This window comes from Stomoxys calcitrans, chromosome 1 (genome assembly GCF_963082655.1).
Source record: "Stomoxys calcitrans chromosome 1, idStoCalc2.1, whole genome shotgun sequence".
Taxonomy (NCBI): Eukaryota; Metazoa; Arthropoda; class Insecta; order Diptera; family Muscidae; genus Stomoxys; species Stomoxys calcitrans.
Genome location: NC_081552.1, coordinates 132365852 through 132382179, shown reverse-complemented (window position 1 = coordinate 132382179; position 16328 = coordinate 132365852). Strand labels below are relative to the sequence as shown.

The following is a 16328-nucleotide window of genomic DNA, read 5'->3' as shown; positions in this document are numbered from 1 at the left end:
TATTGTTATCTTTCCTAATTTCTGTGAAAAACTCAGACTGTTATCTGTACTACCACTGTCCAAATTACCGGATGGGCCGGCCTCTGAGGACGGGACAGACTTCCTACCAAAAACACGATCAGTACACCGACTCAAATAATCAGTAGGCAAGAAATCGACCGATCTCTCAATACCAGTATCAATTTGGTTTAAAATCGATCCTACTACTTGATTTTCCAGAGCACGAGCTACGCTCCTTGTAACTGTTCTATCATTTGAGACAATTCCACTAAGTGGGGTTTCCTGGCAATCTTTCGGTTCATCCATACAAAGATGAGAATAAAAAAAAAAAAAAAAAATATATATATATATATATATATATATATATATATATATATATATATATATATATATATATATATATATATATATATATATATATATATATATATATATATATATATATATATATATATATATATATATATATATATATAAATATATATATACAGCGGTCAAAAAAAGTATTCATCATTAGTAAAATTGATAATAAATTCACTTATTTTGGGTAATTGAAGAAAATTTAAAGTAAACAAATAATGCAGTTTTATGCAATAGTTTATTTTTCGTAATATGTTTTAAAATAAATTCAAAAAATAAATTTAATTAGCGCAAAAAATGCAATTTTATATAATAACACCAAAAACAGAACAAAAAAAGTATTCATCATTGATGTGCTATCATCAAAGTCAAATTCAAATATTATTTGGGAATCCCCCTTTTCTGTTTTATTTAGTAAAGGAGGCTTTGCCCTTGACAGCAAATATTTAATTTCATTGAAAATATAGTTTTTGTCAAAATGGGTCGTAAGCAAAACGAGGTTTCTGATGAGGTAAAAGTTTTGATAATAAAACACCACAGGAATGGTTTAACTCAAAAAACTATCAGTGAAATATTAAATAGACCACGATCTACTATACAATCCATCATCAGAAAGTGGACAGAAACGAAAACTGTTGACAATAAACCAAGATCTGGTCGACCAAAAGCACTTTCAGTTGGAGATGTGCGTTGGCTAGTGCGGCAAGTTCAGAAAACTCCGAAGACAAATGCGACCATTCTTCGTAAAAACACTATGGAATATTTAGGGAAGGAAGTTACTACACAAACAATTCGAAATACACTCAAAAGGCATAGTTACAGAGGAAGAACTGCACGTAAGAAGCCCTTTATAAATAAAATAAACCGAGTGAAAAGGCTAAACTTCGCAAAAATGTATGTAAAACAGCCCGAATCATTTTGGAAAACAGTCATTTTTGCAGACGAGAGCAAGTTTAATCTTTTTGGGTGCGATGGAAAGGTCATAGTGTACAGAAAACCAAATACAGAGCTTGAAGAACGAAACACAGTTGCTACTGTAAAACATGGTGGAGGTGGTTTAATGGTTTGGGGGTGTATGGCGGCTTCAGGAGCGGGAAATCTTGAAATTATTAATGGAGTAATGGATCATAAGTATTACATTGACATTTTAAAGAGGAATTTAAAAGATAGTGCTGTAAAACTTGGGCTTGGTAATAACTTTCAATATTATCAAGATAATGACCCCAAACATTCTGCTTTAAATACCAAGATGTGGATGCTGTATAACTGCCCCAAAGTCATTAAAACTCCTCCTCAAAGTCCCGACTTGAACCCAATTGAACATCTTTGGGAACATCTCGAACGCAAATTGAGAACGCGCAATTTTTCGAGCAAGAGTCAAATGCAACAGGTGATAATGGAGGAATGGACTAATATAGACCAAAATATAACCGCTAAATTAGTCCAATCGATGTCAAACCGTTTAAAAGAAGTTATAAGACGCGGTGGTCGAATAACAAAGTATTAATTTTTTTAAATTATGTTATTTATTTTTTTGTTTTTTTGCAATGATGAATACTTTTTTTGTTTAATTTTTTGTGTTCAGCTGTAAAATGGCCCTTTTTGTTCCAATAAATACTATTTTTTTCTTTAAAAACAATGAAATTGTGTACATATATATCACACAAGCACTACTGCATCATTAGTTTAATATGTTTTTATTCCAATTGTCTTTTGTAGACTTATTAAAAAAAAACATTGAATGATGAATACTTTTTTTGACCGCTGTATTACTATATTACTCAAATATAATACTATGAGACGAATGGCCCAAAAGTTAAAAAAAAGGTTCAAAAGCAAATATATTATTTCTCCACGTAAATATAAATGTCCGGGTTCGGGATAGCAGGTGTTGTTTATAGTTTCAATGGTTTTAAAGAAATGTGTTTCTCTCACAATACAAAACATAAATAGTAATCATTTGTGCTTCATGAACACAACTACAAACACGCTTTAAGAGTATTAATAGGTTGCCCAGATGCAAACAGAACAAGAACACCCCCAGCACTGAATCATTTTATTGTTATTGTTGTCTTCAAGCCTCCTTACCAAAACACATAGATTGAGGTCAAAATTAGATTCCCATAAGAAATACAAATCGAACCACAATGCCTAAATATCGAAACACTACCAAAACAGACTATCTGAAAGTACAAATCACAATGATATCCTATTCGTTAGGCGCCATATGTTGCATGCTGCCTACTGTAGGGTGCATATCTCATTAGATGCAGGTTGACACGGTGGTTAAACCAGCTAGGCCTCAGTCTCGGGTTGATTCTTTGTCACTATGAGATATGCAAACAGCTGCGAACATAACTAATCATGTCAAAAAGGTAAATTAGTTTATTCTTTTATTGGGATATTATAAAAACCAAGACGGACATAAAAAGAAACGGTTGACACATAATTTGCCACTAAAATGTCAACAAGAGGTGAGCTAAGAAAATGTACAATTATAACTACATATTTACAAATCCATATTTTTTTTTTCTTATATCCTTACATACTTACAATCTAGTTTTTACTAATTCTCTTAACTTTTAACTTCTAAATACTGAAATAATATGTACATATATACATAATTCTACATAAGCCTACATACTTACATGTCTGGCATCAAGTGGTTGTTGTTATTTATCGTTTTGTGTGTTAATGTTGTTTCATTACCATTCAGGAGTGAATTAGAAACTCAATAGGTTAAAAATTTAGAATAAATTAATTTTCAAACAAAAAAAAAAAATAAAACAATAGAGCGAATCTCCTTTTACCTTTTTCTCTTTGTTTAAATTTTATTTACATACATTTCTCATATTAATAATTAGGAAAGCAAAGGGAACAAAATTAAATAATTCAGCATCACCGAAGAGAAGTCTACCGCTAGAAATATTTTTTTCTTTTTCTCCTTCTTCTTAAAAACTTTGTTGGCACTTGTTTGTTAGTGCATCAGATTTAACCCCTCGCTCTTGTTGTGGTCTTCATCTGATTTCTTTTTCTGTTTATTTGCAATATTTCATTAGTTTTCTGTTACATGTAGATAGTTCTTTTTTTCATATATTTGTTTTTTATTAACTGTTAATATATCATAATTTATTTATCTACATAGGTGTTCATAGATATTTTGTTCTTTTATTTGCAAGTGCATCAAGCACGAATATTTTTATTTTTCTATGCAATTCTGTTTTGCAGTACAGCACTCACTTTTTAACAAAATTCAGATATTATTTTCCAGTTTTTTTTTTTTATTCGTATGTACATATCTATGCTTCCTCTTTGTTTTAATAATATTTTCTTGTTGTTTGGACATCTTTAAATTCCAATTTTTCTTTTGCTTTGGTTCTTTTTGTAAGATGTTACAATTCAATTTTATTTTTTTTTTCTCCTTTGAAAATACTTGGTTTTGAACATTCTTTTCATTTACAATTGAATGTACGCTTTCCTTTTTTTTTTGAATTAGACTTTAATGTAGTGAAACTTTCCAAGAGTTTTTTCTTTTTTCGCAACCAGAATAACCTGTTCTTTTTTTAACCGCAAAAAAACGTGTCTTCCCCGGAAGCCTCTCTCATCTCTTTTTTTTTTCTTTCTCCCTTGTCATTTCTTTCATTGGTTTTGCCTATCTTCAGATGTCACTAAATAGTCTTTAAGGGCTGCATTCTGGGGCAGAGTTAGGAATTTAGTCTTCGAGATAAAAATTTGAACCCGGGTTCATAACAATTTTTTCACACAATACGCTCGAACTTATCTTGCATCCTGGGAAAACAATAGGGATATATTTACTATTGAAAATACCTGGTCATAAAGGCCTTGTTTTTTCATTTTTGGGGTTTTCTTATTTGTGTTCCGATGCATATTGATCCAATTTATGGCATGGCGACAACACCGACCAGATATCATAATTGCTTTCGTCCAATTTTTCGATGTTGATCAACGCTGAGTTCATCTTTCGTCCTTTTTCAATTAGGAAAAATTATCACACATTTCACGAACACTTTGGTGCCTGGGCCCATAATTTATGGGAAATTACTTGTGATGTTCTTTTCTTGTGCGCATGCAAGCCTCGAGTTTATTTTATGAACTAAAAGTTGGTACTACATTAGCTGTCGCGATATTTTTCGCCGATTACCCTTTTTAGATAGTATACTTATATAGATACTTCTCTCATATCAGTATCATATAGATACTTCTCTCATATCAATGAGTGGAGTCCGAAAAATGTTTAAGCTCAATTATAAGGGGCCTCCTTTTTTATGTCGAGTCCGAGCGGCGTACCGCATAGCGACACCACTTGTTAGAAAAGTTTTAACATGACAGGATACCTCAAAAATGTAGCCAGCATTAGTAAGGGGATAACCACCGCAGAAAAATTTTCTGATGTTCGCGATATGCGCCCAGGCGGATATGCTAACCTCTGCGCCACGATGGCCTCCATTCCTATACATTTTAGGGAAATTTCTTTTTTTTAAGACGCTCTTTCATTTGAGCTCAATAACATTTTCTCTGAGGGGTGGGCTAAACTCCACACAGAAAATGTTTAGCCTCTCCCTAAAATTTGAAAAATGTCATTATGAATATAATGACATTTCGAATTCAAAGGCTTTAAATAGAAAAGAAGCTTAAATATGTTTCTAATCTTCAAATCGTTTACATTTTTAGATTTTATTGGTCTATTTTGCAATGTTTTGTAGGAAAATGTTATCAGCAGTTTATTTTCTTTGTTTTGCAATGAATTCGCGAAATACAGCAAAATCGACAGCGATTAATTTGTAGTGTTGTTAAATATATATAAAAATGGATTATAAAGATGTGATTTAATTGTTTAGATATGCAGCAATCCATTGTATGAAATAATTTTAAAAAAGATTTCCGATGACCGGAACATTAATTAATTGTTATTTGAAAAACGAACATATCACCACCCATAAGTTACAAGCGAATATTTGCAGTTTATATATAGGTAGTGAGAATATAAAACTTTATCTAGGATGTTTGCATTCATTCGATATTCCAGATAGATTAAGATCTGCTATTTCACACTATTTTGATTTTTTTATTAACAAAATGTATGGATTTTGGAAAAATCCACCGATTTAAGATTGGTATGGTGTACCTTAGTACCCAATTACAGAACTCTAGCTCAAACTTCAAAGAAAGTACCAAATAGTACCAATTGTGTCACTAAACGCACTATTTCTCCCACTTTCGATACCTACTACTAAAGGGTGATTTTTTTGAAGTTAGGATTTTCATACATTAGTATTTGACAGATCACGTGGGATTTCAGACATGGTGTCAAAGAGAAAGATGCTCAGTATGCTTTGACATTTCATCATGAATAGACTTACTAACGAGCAACGCTTGCAAATCATTGAATTTTATTACCAAAATCAGTGTTCGGTTCGAAATGTGTTCAAATTTTGACAAATTTTGTTCAGCGATGAGGCTCATTTCTGGTTGAATGGCTACGTAAATAAGCAAAATTGCCGCATTTGGAGTGAAGAGCAACCAGAAGCCGTTCAAGAACTGCCTATGCATCCCGAAAAATGCACTGTTTGGTGTGGTTTGTACGCTGGTGGAATCATTGGACCGTATTTTTTCAAAGATGCTGTTGGACGCAACGTTACGGTGAATGAACACATTTCGAACCGAACACTGATTTTGGTAATAAAATTCAATGATTTGCAAGCGTTGCTCGTTAGTAAGTCTATTCATGATGAAATGTCAAAGCATACTGAGCATCTTTCTCTTTGACACCATGTCTGAAATCCCACGTGATCTGTCAAATACTAATGCATGAAAATCCTAACCTCAAAAAAATCACCCTTTATTACTAAATTTCTCATGAACATTCTGTTTAGAAACAAGGGATACTTCTCTCATATCAATGAGTGGAGTCCGAAAAATGTTTAAGCTCAATTATAAGGGGCATCCTTTTTTATGTCGAGTCCGAGCGGCGTACCGCATAGCGACACCACTTGTTAGAAAAGTTTTAACATGACAGGATACCTCAAAAATGTAGCCAGCATTAGTAAGGGGATAACCACCGCAGAAAAATTTTCTGATGTTCGCGATATGCGCCCAGGCGGATATGCTAACATCTGCGCCACGATGGCCTCCGTTATTTAGTACCTAACTGTACAAATGTCCCAAAACTCATTTAGTCACCGATTTAAGATTGCTATGGTGTACCTAAGTACCTAATTACAGAACTCTAGCTCAAACTTCAAAGAAAGTACCAAATAGTACCAATTGTGTCACTAAACGCACTATTTCTCCCACTTTCGATACCTACTACTATTACTAAATTTCTCATGAACATTCTGTTTAGAAACAAGGGATACTTCTCTCATATCAATGAGTGGAGTCCGAAAAATGTTTAAGCTCAATTATAAGGGGATCCTTTTTTATGTCGAGTCCGAGCGGCGTACCGCATAGCGACACCACTTGTTAGAAAAGTTTTAACATGACAGGATACCTCAAAAATGTAGCCGGCATTAGTAAGGGGATAACCACCGCAGAAAAATTTTCTGATGTTCGCGATATGCGCCCAGGCGGATATGATAACCTCTGCGCCACGATGGCCTCCATTCCTATACATTTTAGGGAAATTTCTTTTTTTTAAGACGCTCTTTCATTTGAGCTCAATAACATTTTCTCTGAGGGGTGGGCTAAACTCCACACAGAAAATGTTTAGCCTCTCCCTAAAATTTGAAAAATGTCATTATGAATATAATGACATTTCGAATTCAAAGGCTTTAAATAGAAAAGAAGCTTAAATATGTTTCTAATCTTCAAATCGTTTACATTTTTAGATTTTATTGGTCTATTTTGCAATGTTTTGTAGGAAAATGTTATCAGCAGTTTATTTTCTTTGTTTTGCAATGAATTCGCGAAATACAGCAAAATCGACAGCGATTAATTTGTAGTGTTGTTAAATATATATAAAAATGGATTATTAAGATGTGATTTAATTGTTTAGATATGCAGCAATCCATTGTATGAAATAATTTTAAAAAAGATTTCCGATGACCGGAACATTAATTAAATATGAATGGTTAAATTTTTTAGTCTATAAAAACAAACAGGTTTTTTACAGGAGAAAAAGACATGGCTCCTACACCTTAAAATAAACAAACAAACTGCACTGCGGGATCGTTCATAACTATCTTGTTTTTATTCAATTTCAATCTATACACACAATAAGTGTCATTCAAATATATCTTATAGTCACTCAATATATGATAATAAAGTGCAACTCTATTCCAAATTTCAGAGCTCTTGCTTAATCCGTAAAGTGCAGTTTTGTACGTTTTACTGCCTAAATGTACGAATTTTCAAAAAAAAAAATTACTGGTCGCCCGGTAAATACAGTTAAAGTGTAACTGTATCATAATTTTAGGTGCTGCAGTTCTATCTGCAAAATAATTACACTTTTGCCCGTTTCACTGCAATAACATACGAATTTCAACCCAACCTAGCCTAGTTGCCCAATATTTACTTTCAAGGTTCAACTGTATTCCAAATTTGAAAACTGTAGCTCAATCCGTAAAGAAGGTACCATTTCGTATATTTTAAAATTTTCAAATCGCCCGATAAATACTGCAAAGTTATATTTATATCGCAAATTTAAGAGCTTTAGGAACCATTTTGCACGTTTAAGTGCATAAATGTAAAAATTAAAAAAAAAATCTTCTAGCCGCCCGATACCTACTGTTAAGGTGCAACTGCATCCAATTTTAAGAGCTGTAGCTCAATCTGTAAAAAAGTTCCATTTGTACGTGTTACTACCTTAATGCACGAATTTCAAAAAAAAAATCTTCTAGTCGCTCGATATATCCTTTCAAGGGCTGCCTGTATCCCAATTGTAAGATCTTTAGGGCAATTCGTAAAGAATGTACAAAACAGTGCCGATTACTGCACTACAGTACATTTGTTTCAACTACTGAAACGATCCAATTCCAATTTTTTTTGACGATCGCGATCATTTTTCCAAATTGCGTGAAACTACGCAGAACTAGCTGTCGCCGTACGTCATAGACGAAAATGTGCTGTCTCGTACCTTTTTGCACTAATTTTGGTTGATGTCGTGGAAAAAGGCATCAATAGACTCACTTGGCCCCTGTTTACGTTCAAGTAAGTCTCGCATTGCTTCATCGATAGTGTCACAACCGATGCATATTGATACTCCCCCTAGACTGTGGCGGTGGGTACTCAAATTAAGGGATCGCGGTTGGGTCCGGCTGTACAGACTGAGGTTGCCAGTTATTTTTTCCGCTAATAGCCAATAGACGGGATGACAGGACCTCAGTCACTTTTGGCGACGCAACTGATTGATCCGAAGAGATGCGCCAGGTTGTTTAACCGTCAATTTGTTGTGCATCCCGAGAATGACAGGACAAGGAGGAGAGCCATTCGCCGTATCGTGGTCTCCGAGCCGATTGACAGCCATCACAATTTACCGTGGGCAAAGACACGAATTTCATCCGTGGCGCCAAATCATCCAAGGCGTTGAACCCCGACGGAATCTCTACACTGATGCTAAAGAATCAGGATTTACCTGGAGATGAGTACTTTACCACTGTCCTCAACCTGTCTTTGTACACTCTTGTAGTTTCCGATGTCTGGAAAATGGGCAGAGTGAACCCGCTCCTGAAACCTGGAAAGGACCCGAGTTTGGGGGAGTCGTACAGACTGATCTCCCTTCTCTCACCAGTGGCAAAGATCCTTGAGGCATTACTCCTCCCGAGCCTCGTAGGAGAATTTCCATTCGCCGAGCATTAACATGGGTTTCGAAGACTGCATTGCACAACAGCTGCTTTGCATGCCATCACCGCACACATTTGCCGTGACTTCGATCAGCCCAGGCCATGTGATAGGATGGTCTTCGTGGCACTGGACCTATCGAAGGCATTCGACACGGTCAGCTATGCCAAACTATTAAAGAACATCGCCAACACATTCCCCAGCCAGTCCTGAAACGCTGGGTCACGAATTATCTGTCTGGTCGCCAGTCTTTTGTGGAATTAAGGGATAAGAAGCCGAAACACCGTAGAGTGATACAGGGAGTTTCCCCAAGGTGGGGTGATATCTCTCACTGTTTACCTCTACCTATCCTCTATTCCATATAGCATATTCCGGCATAGAGTTCGTATCATATGCGGTCGATTGTACGATCACCCATTGTTGATATCTGCGATAGATTGAACGTCTACCTCAAAGAACTTGCCTCATATTTCGCTGCAAGAAATCTGAATATATCAGCCCCCAAATCTTCGGCCACATTGTTCACTACAAATACGCGTGAGGTGAATACCGATCTGACTGATGGTCGATGGAGAAATGATTTCGACCACCAAGTGTCCCAAAATACTTGGCGTCACATTTGACAGCTCTTACACATTCTCCCCACATGCCACAGCAATATGCGATAAAGTCAAAAATAGAAACAAGGTCTTCAAATCACTTGCCGGCAGCACTTGGGGTGCAGACAAAGAAACCTTGTTGACCACGTACAAAGCAATTGGCCGGTCTGTGGTAAGTTATGCAGCGTCAGCTCTGTGACACACAGTGGAATAATATTCAGATCTGTCAGAATGCCGCACTCCAAACTGCGACGGGCTGTATCCTCAGTTCTCATATGGATCACCTCCATCAGGAGACAAAGATCTTACCAGTGCAGACTTAACTACAGACAGCATGTAGTTTTGTCTTCGCAATACTTTTTGGGCTGTTATCGCAGAGTCCATCCAAACCATCATCTTGTGGATAGATATCCACCGTCCAGAAGCCTTAAGGTAGATCTACATGGTTCAGCGCAACAAGACAAAACCTCTAGATCAAGTGGCATATCAAGCAGGTCTAGATAACAATAATGCAGACACGGTAGCAGATGCGGTAAATAGCTATCGGGTGAATACAGTCCTTGGACAACGACCGCCTACCATTGGACCTGAAGAAATTGACCTACCCCGGCAAACCAGAGAAGTTCTGGCTCAATTACGTTCCGGCAGATGAAGCCGCCTCAACTCCTACAGGGCAAGGATTGATGCCGACGTGCAAGATGTATGTCCCGATTGTAACTAGGGACCGCACGATACATGTCATCTGTTAAACTGCCCAGCCAGATCCACACGACTCAGACCCAGATCCCTGTGGACGCACCCCATCGTAGTCGCAGAGTTCCTGGGTCTTGACACTCAACATAATCAAGCAGACGAAAGATAGAACACAACAAACTGCTACAACAACAACATATAAACATTAACATGAGCATAGCTTAATTCATTTTAAATACTTGTCTGAAAAAGTTAACAAAAGTACTGTAGTATGCACCACATCTGTGATTAACTGTAAAATTGCAATTTTCAAATTTTGCTCAGGAACATTCCACTAAGGAACAGGGGCAAATTTCTCACATATCAATGAGTGCAGTCCGATTCAAGTTTAAGCTCAATGATAAGGGGCCTCCTTTTTATAGCCGAGTTCGAACGGCGTATCGCAGTGCGACACCTCTTTGGAGAGAAGTTTTTACATGGCATAGTACCTCACAAATGTTGCCAGCATTAGGAGGGGAAAAACCACCGATGACATTTTTTTCTTATGGTCTCGCCAGGATTCGAACCCAGGCGTTCGGCGTCATAGGCGGACATGCTAACCTCTGCGGTACGGTGGCCTCCTTTTGATAAACTATTATTTATTATATATAAATAAGTCAAATCGGGAGATCAATTTAAATGGGATGTTCATAAGGTTGTATATCGACTTCGATCATACTTGGAACGGTTTATTGAAGCTAGAACACAACATTCTTCTAGAGGGCTAAGAATTCAAATAGGGAGATCGGTTTATATAGCAGTTATATCAGGTTATGGACCAATTTGGACCATACATGACAATGTTGCTGAAGGTGAAAACAAGCGTCGGTCCTCAAAAAAACTACTTTCTAACTAAATCAAAATATCCCACCAAAACTATTGAAAACCTAATACCAAATATTCTGTTGAAGTTGTTTTATAAGTAGCCTGAAATCTACTTTACTACGTTGTTATGTTGTGTTGTTATACTCGTATATGAAAAACACATTTTTCAGTCAATAAAATACCTTTGAACTCAATAGGTTATGAGCCCAGTCTCGTAAAAAAAAAAATATTTTTCACAAGAAAAGAAAAATTCTGGATTTTTTTTTTTTTTTTTCAAGAAAGAAAGATATGGAATTCACCAAGAATTTGAAGCCGCTATCAGGTCCTGCGGATTGGCCTATATGGAAAAGGAAAGTAAGGGTTATTCTAGACTTCTTTGAAGGCGCTTTAGATGTTATAGACAAGAAAGTTGAAGCACCACTTCCTTTGCAAGATGGAGCTACCGAGTCTCAAATTAAAGAACACAAGAAAATAGAGCAATTTTTCCGTAAAGCAAATTGTTATGCGAAGAGCATTATTACCAAAACGGTCACGGATGAAGTATATCAGAAGATTATGGATAAAGAGAATGCCTACGAAGCATGGAATGCGTTAAAGAACATTTATGAAGCTACATCAAAAGACCAATTGTTTAAAATATGTTCAGACATGTTTTCTTTTGGATGGCAAGATAATCAAGATGCTTCGACACATATTGCGAAACTAAGAGGTTTATGGGATGAAATAAATGCTGGATTGAGATCTAAAAGAGAAAATATATTGCCAGATATGCTCTTGGTATGCAAAATCCTTCATATTCTTCCACCGTCTTATGAAATGTTCCGCTCTAGCTGGATGATGATGACAAGAGATATAGACAAATCCATAGATGAGCTAATTTTACAAATTTGTCTCTATGAAAGAAATTTTAGGAAAGATTTCGAAGATTCAGGTAACAATCAAGAAGCTTTAATGGTAAAAGCAAAGAAAAATTTAAAGCAAAAAAATGTTAAACATTCCTCAAAGAAGGAAGACGTTTGTCATTACTGCAAAAAGAAGGGGCATTGGCTAAAAGAATGCAGAAAATGGATTGAAGATGGTAAACCATCAAAGAAGTCGTTAGCGTCGTCGCCGTCTACAAATATTAATGTTGCATTAAATATTGAAAGTGATACAGATTGCACATTTAATTCCAGTGAAATTTGGTGGATTGACAATGGAGCTACGAAACACGTAACAAATTCATATGAGATGTTTTCAGACTTCAACAATTTCAATGAGCCCCAAATTATAAAAGCAGCTGGAAAGGAATCAATAAAGGCTTATGGTAAAGGAACTATCGAAATAATTTCATTTGTCAAAGGCATGAAATTAAAAATGAAACTCGAGGATGTTTGGTATGTACCAGATATTTCAAGAAATTTGTTTTCGGTACTTGCAGCACAAGATAGAAATCCAAAAAGCAGTTTTAATTCAACAGTGAAGGAGTGTTGGTTGTCAGTGAATAACCAAGTGGTACTGCATGGAAGTCGTTCAAGGAATGGAAGCCTTTATAAAGCATCAATACGACCAATAATTCCAAAAGTTAAACAAAATATATGCATGGCAGTTTCAGATAATTCTATGCTTCAACTTTTTCATGAAAGATGGGGACATCAAGATATACGTCATATAAAAGAAAAGTTGGAACATGAATTTGGCATACAAGTTAAGATGAAACGAGAAATTTGTGAGCCATGTGCTTATGGAAAATCTACAAGAATACCGTTTGGAAATAGAGAAACAGCAACATCGCGTGGAGAACTTATTTCAGCCGATATTTGCTGTCCCTTCCAAAAATCTTTTCAAGGGTACAAGTATCTCATATTATATAAAGATGATTTTTCAAAATACAGGTATGGATACATACAGCGGTCAAAAAAAGTATTCATCATTAGCAAAATTGATAATAAATTCACTTATTTTGGGTAATTGAAGAAAATTTAAAGTAAACAAATAATGCAGTTTTATGCAATAGTTTATTTTTCGTAATATGTTTTAAAATAAATTTAATTAGCGCAAAAAATGCAATTTTATATAATAACACCAAAAACAGAACAAAAAAAGTATTCATCATTGATGTGCTATCATCAAAGTCAAATTCAAATATTATTTGGGAATCCCCCTTTTCTGTTTTATTTAGTAAAGGAGGCTTTGCCCTTGACAGCAAATATTTAATTTCATTGAAAATATAGTTTTTGTCAATATGGCTCGTAAGCAAAACGAGGTTTCTGATGAGGTAAAAGTTTTGATAATAAAACACCACAGGAATGGTTTAACTCAAAAAACTATCAGTGAAATATTAAATAGACCACGATCTACTATACAATCCATCATCAGAAAGTGGACAGAAACGAAAACTGTTGACAATAAACCAAGATCTGGTCGACCAAAAGCACTTTCAGTTGGAGATGTGCGTTGGCTAGTGCGGCAAGTTCAGAAAACTCCGAAGACAAATGCGACCATTCTTCGTAAAAACACTATGGAATATTTAGGGAAGGAAGTTACTACACAAACAATTCGAAATACACTCAAAAGGCATAGTTACAGAGGAAGAACTGCACGTAAGAAGCCCTTTATAAATAAAATAAACCGAGTGAAAAGGCTAAACTTCGCAAAAATGTATGTAAAACAGCCCGAATCATTTTGGAAAACAGTCATTTTTGCAGACGAGAGCAAGTTTAATCTTTTTGGGTGCGATGGAAAGGTCATAGTGTACAGAAAACCAAATACAGAGCTTGAAGAACGAAACACAGTTGCTACTGTAAAACATGGTGGAGGTGGTTTAATGGTTTGGGGGTGTATGGCGGCTTCAGGAGCGGGAAATCTTGAAATTATTAATGGAGTAATGGATCATAAGTATTACATTGACATTTTAAAGAGGAATTTAAAAGATAGTGCTGTAAAACTTGGGCTTGGTAATAACTTTCAATATTATCAAGATAATGACCCCAAACATTCTGCTTTAAATACCAAGATGTGGATGCTGTATAACTGCCCCAAAGTCATTAAAACTCCTCCTCAAAGTCCCGACTTGAACCCAATTGAACATCTTTGGGAACATCTCGAACGCAAATTGAGAACGCGCAATTTTTCGAGCAAGAGTCAAATGCAACAGGTGATAATGGAGGAATGGACTAATATAGACCAAAATATAACCGCTAAATTAGTCCAATCGATGTCAAACCGTTTAAAAGAAGTTATAAGACGCGGTGGTCGAATAACAAAGTATTAATTTTTTTAAATTATGTTATTTTTTTTTTTGTTTTTTTGCAATGATGAATACTTTTTTTGTTTAATTTTTTGTGTTCAGCTGTAAAATGGCCCTTTTTGTTCCAATAAATACTATTTTTTTCTTTAAAAACAATGAAATTGTGTACATATATATCACACAAGCACTACTGCATCATTAGTTTAATATGTTTTTATTCCAATTGTCTTTTGTAGACTTATTAAAAAAAAAACATTGAATGATGAATACTTTTTTTGACCGCTGTAGCTAAAGAAAAATCCGACGTGGCTATTACACTCAAGGAAATGCTAGCCCACGCTAAAGCACAAGGTCATTCAGTGAAAACTTTTCTTAGCGACAATGGGAAGGAATTCAACAATAAATACGTAAACGGAATTTTAAAAAGTTTTGGTATAACTCACAAATTAACTGCACCCTATACCCCGGAGCAAAATGGTCGATGCGAACGTGACAACAGAACAATAGTTGAAATGGCAAGAACGTTCAAATATGCAAACTCAGAAGCAAATTTCCCAGAATCGATGTGGGCAGAACTAATAAAAACTGCAATATACGTTTTGAATAGGACATCGAAATCTTCCATATCCAGCATGAGTCCTCATGAAGTTTGGTTTGAAAAGAAACCCAGAATAAACCATTTGCGCATAATTGGTTCGAAATGCTATATGCATATTCCAAAAGAAAAAAGATCAAAGAAAAAAGAAAAAAGATCAAGAAAGCCATGAAAGGGTACCTAGTCGGTTACGACGGTGGTGAGAGGTACAGGGTTTATATACCAGAAAAGAGAAGTGTAGAAGTTTCAAGAGACATACAATTTGATGAAAAAATTCAAAATTGTCAGAAAAATTTCATAGACGACAAAAACGAATCGAAGGATGTATCAATAGAGAAGAAGGATATGAACTTAAAGGATATGTCAAAGGATTTGAATTACAGTTCATCAAATGAATTAAGCCTTCCAGCGCCTCCTACAAAAGAACCAGGTTCAGAATATGACGAGGATATAAATGAAGAAAATGAAAATAGTTCAGACATACTTCAAATAAAAAGGAATCAAGCTGAAAGTAATAATCCTGTTGTACCAGCATTATCTGAAGAAGATCAATCATCTTCAGAAGAATTCGAAAGGGTTCCTGAGAACACTGTATCGACGAAACGTTTTAGAGAAACTGATTCCGAAGATGAAGAGCCGATATACAAAAGATTGCGAGAAAGGTCTCTTATTCAAAATCAAAAGTATAAGGATTTTGTTATGATGGTACAGGAAGTAGAAAGCAGCATTGAAATACCAGAAACTTATAAACAAGCTTTGAATTGTCATGAAAAAAATGAATGGATCAAAGCAATGGAATCCGAAATTGAATCACTACAGGAAAACCATACATGGAATTTGATAGAGTTGCCTCCAGGTGGAAAAGCTTTGCCAGGTAAATGGGTTTATCGACTAAAATTAAATGCTGATGGTAGTATAGATAAATTCAAAGCAAGACTAGTTATCAAAGGGTTTAAACAAGAAAAAGGCGTTGATTATAATCAGACCTTCAGTCCAGTAGCAAAAATGAATACAATAAGATCACTGTTAAGTATCGTTGCAATCGAAAATCTCTGCATGATGCAGTTCGATGTATCAACAGCATTTTTGTATGGTGAACTGGATGAAGTTATTTACATGGATCAACCTGAGGGCTTTAATGATGGTAGTGGACGTGTTTGTAAGCTAAATAGAAGCCTGTATGGACTGA

The 16328-nt window shown here is 35.4% G+C and overlaps 1 protein-coding gene across 2 annotated transcripts in view; it reads left to right on the top strand.

Annotated features, from left to right (window-relative positions):
- LOC106092721 (sphingosine kinase 2) overlaps positions 1-16328 on the top strand; it is a 196652-nt gene that overhangs the window by 51984 nt on the left and 128340 nt on the right. Inside the window, exon 2 of one of the 2 annotated variants that reach the window (XM_059371009.1) lies at positions 11594-13670. The exons of the other annotated variant lie outside the window; for it this stretch is intronic. Within the exon in view, the coding sequence (XP_059226992.1) occupies positions 11594-13265 (1672 nt within the window). The 3' untranslated portion in view covers positions 13266-13670. Of the gene's footprint in view, positions 1-11593; positions 13671-16328 lie in introns of those variants that run through there. 2 annotated transcript variants of the gene reach the window in all.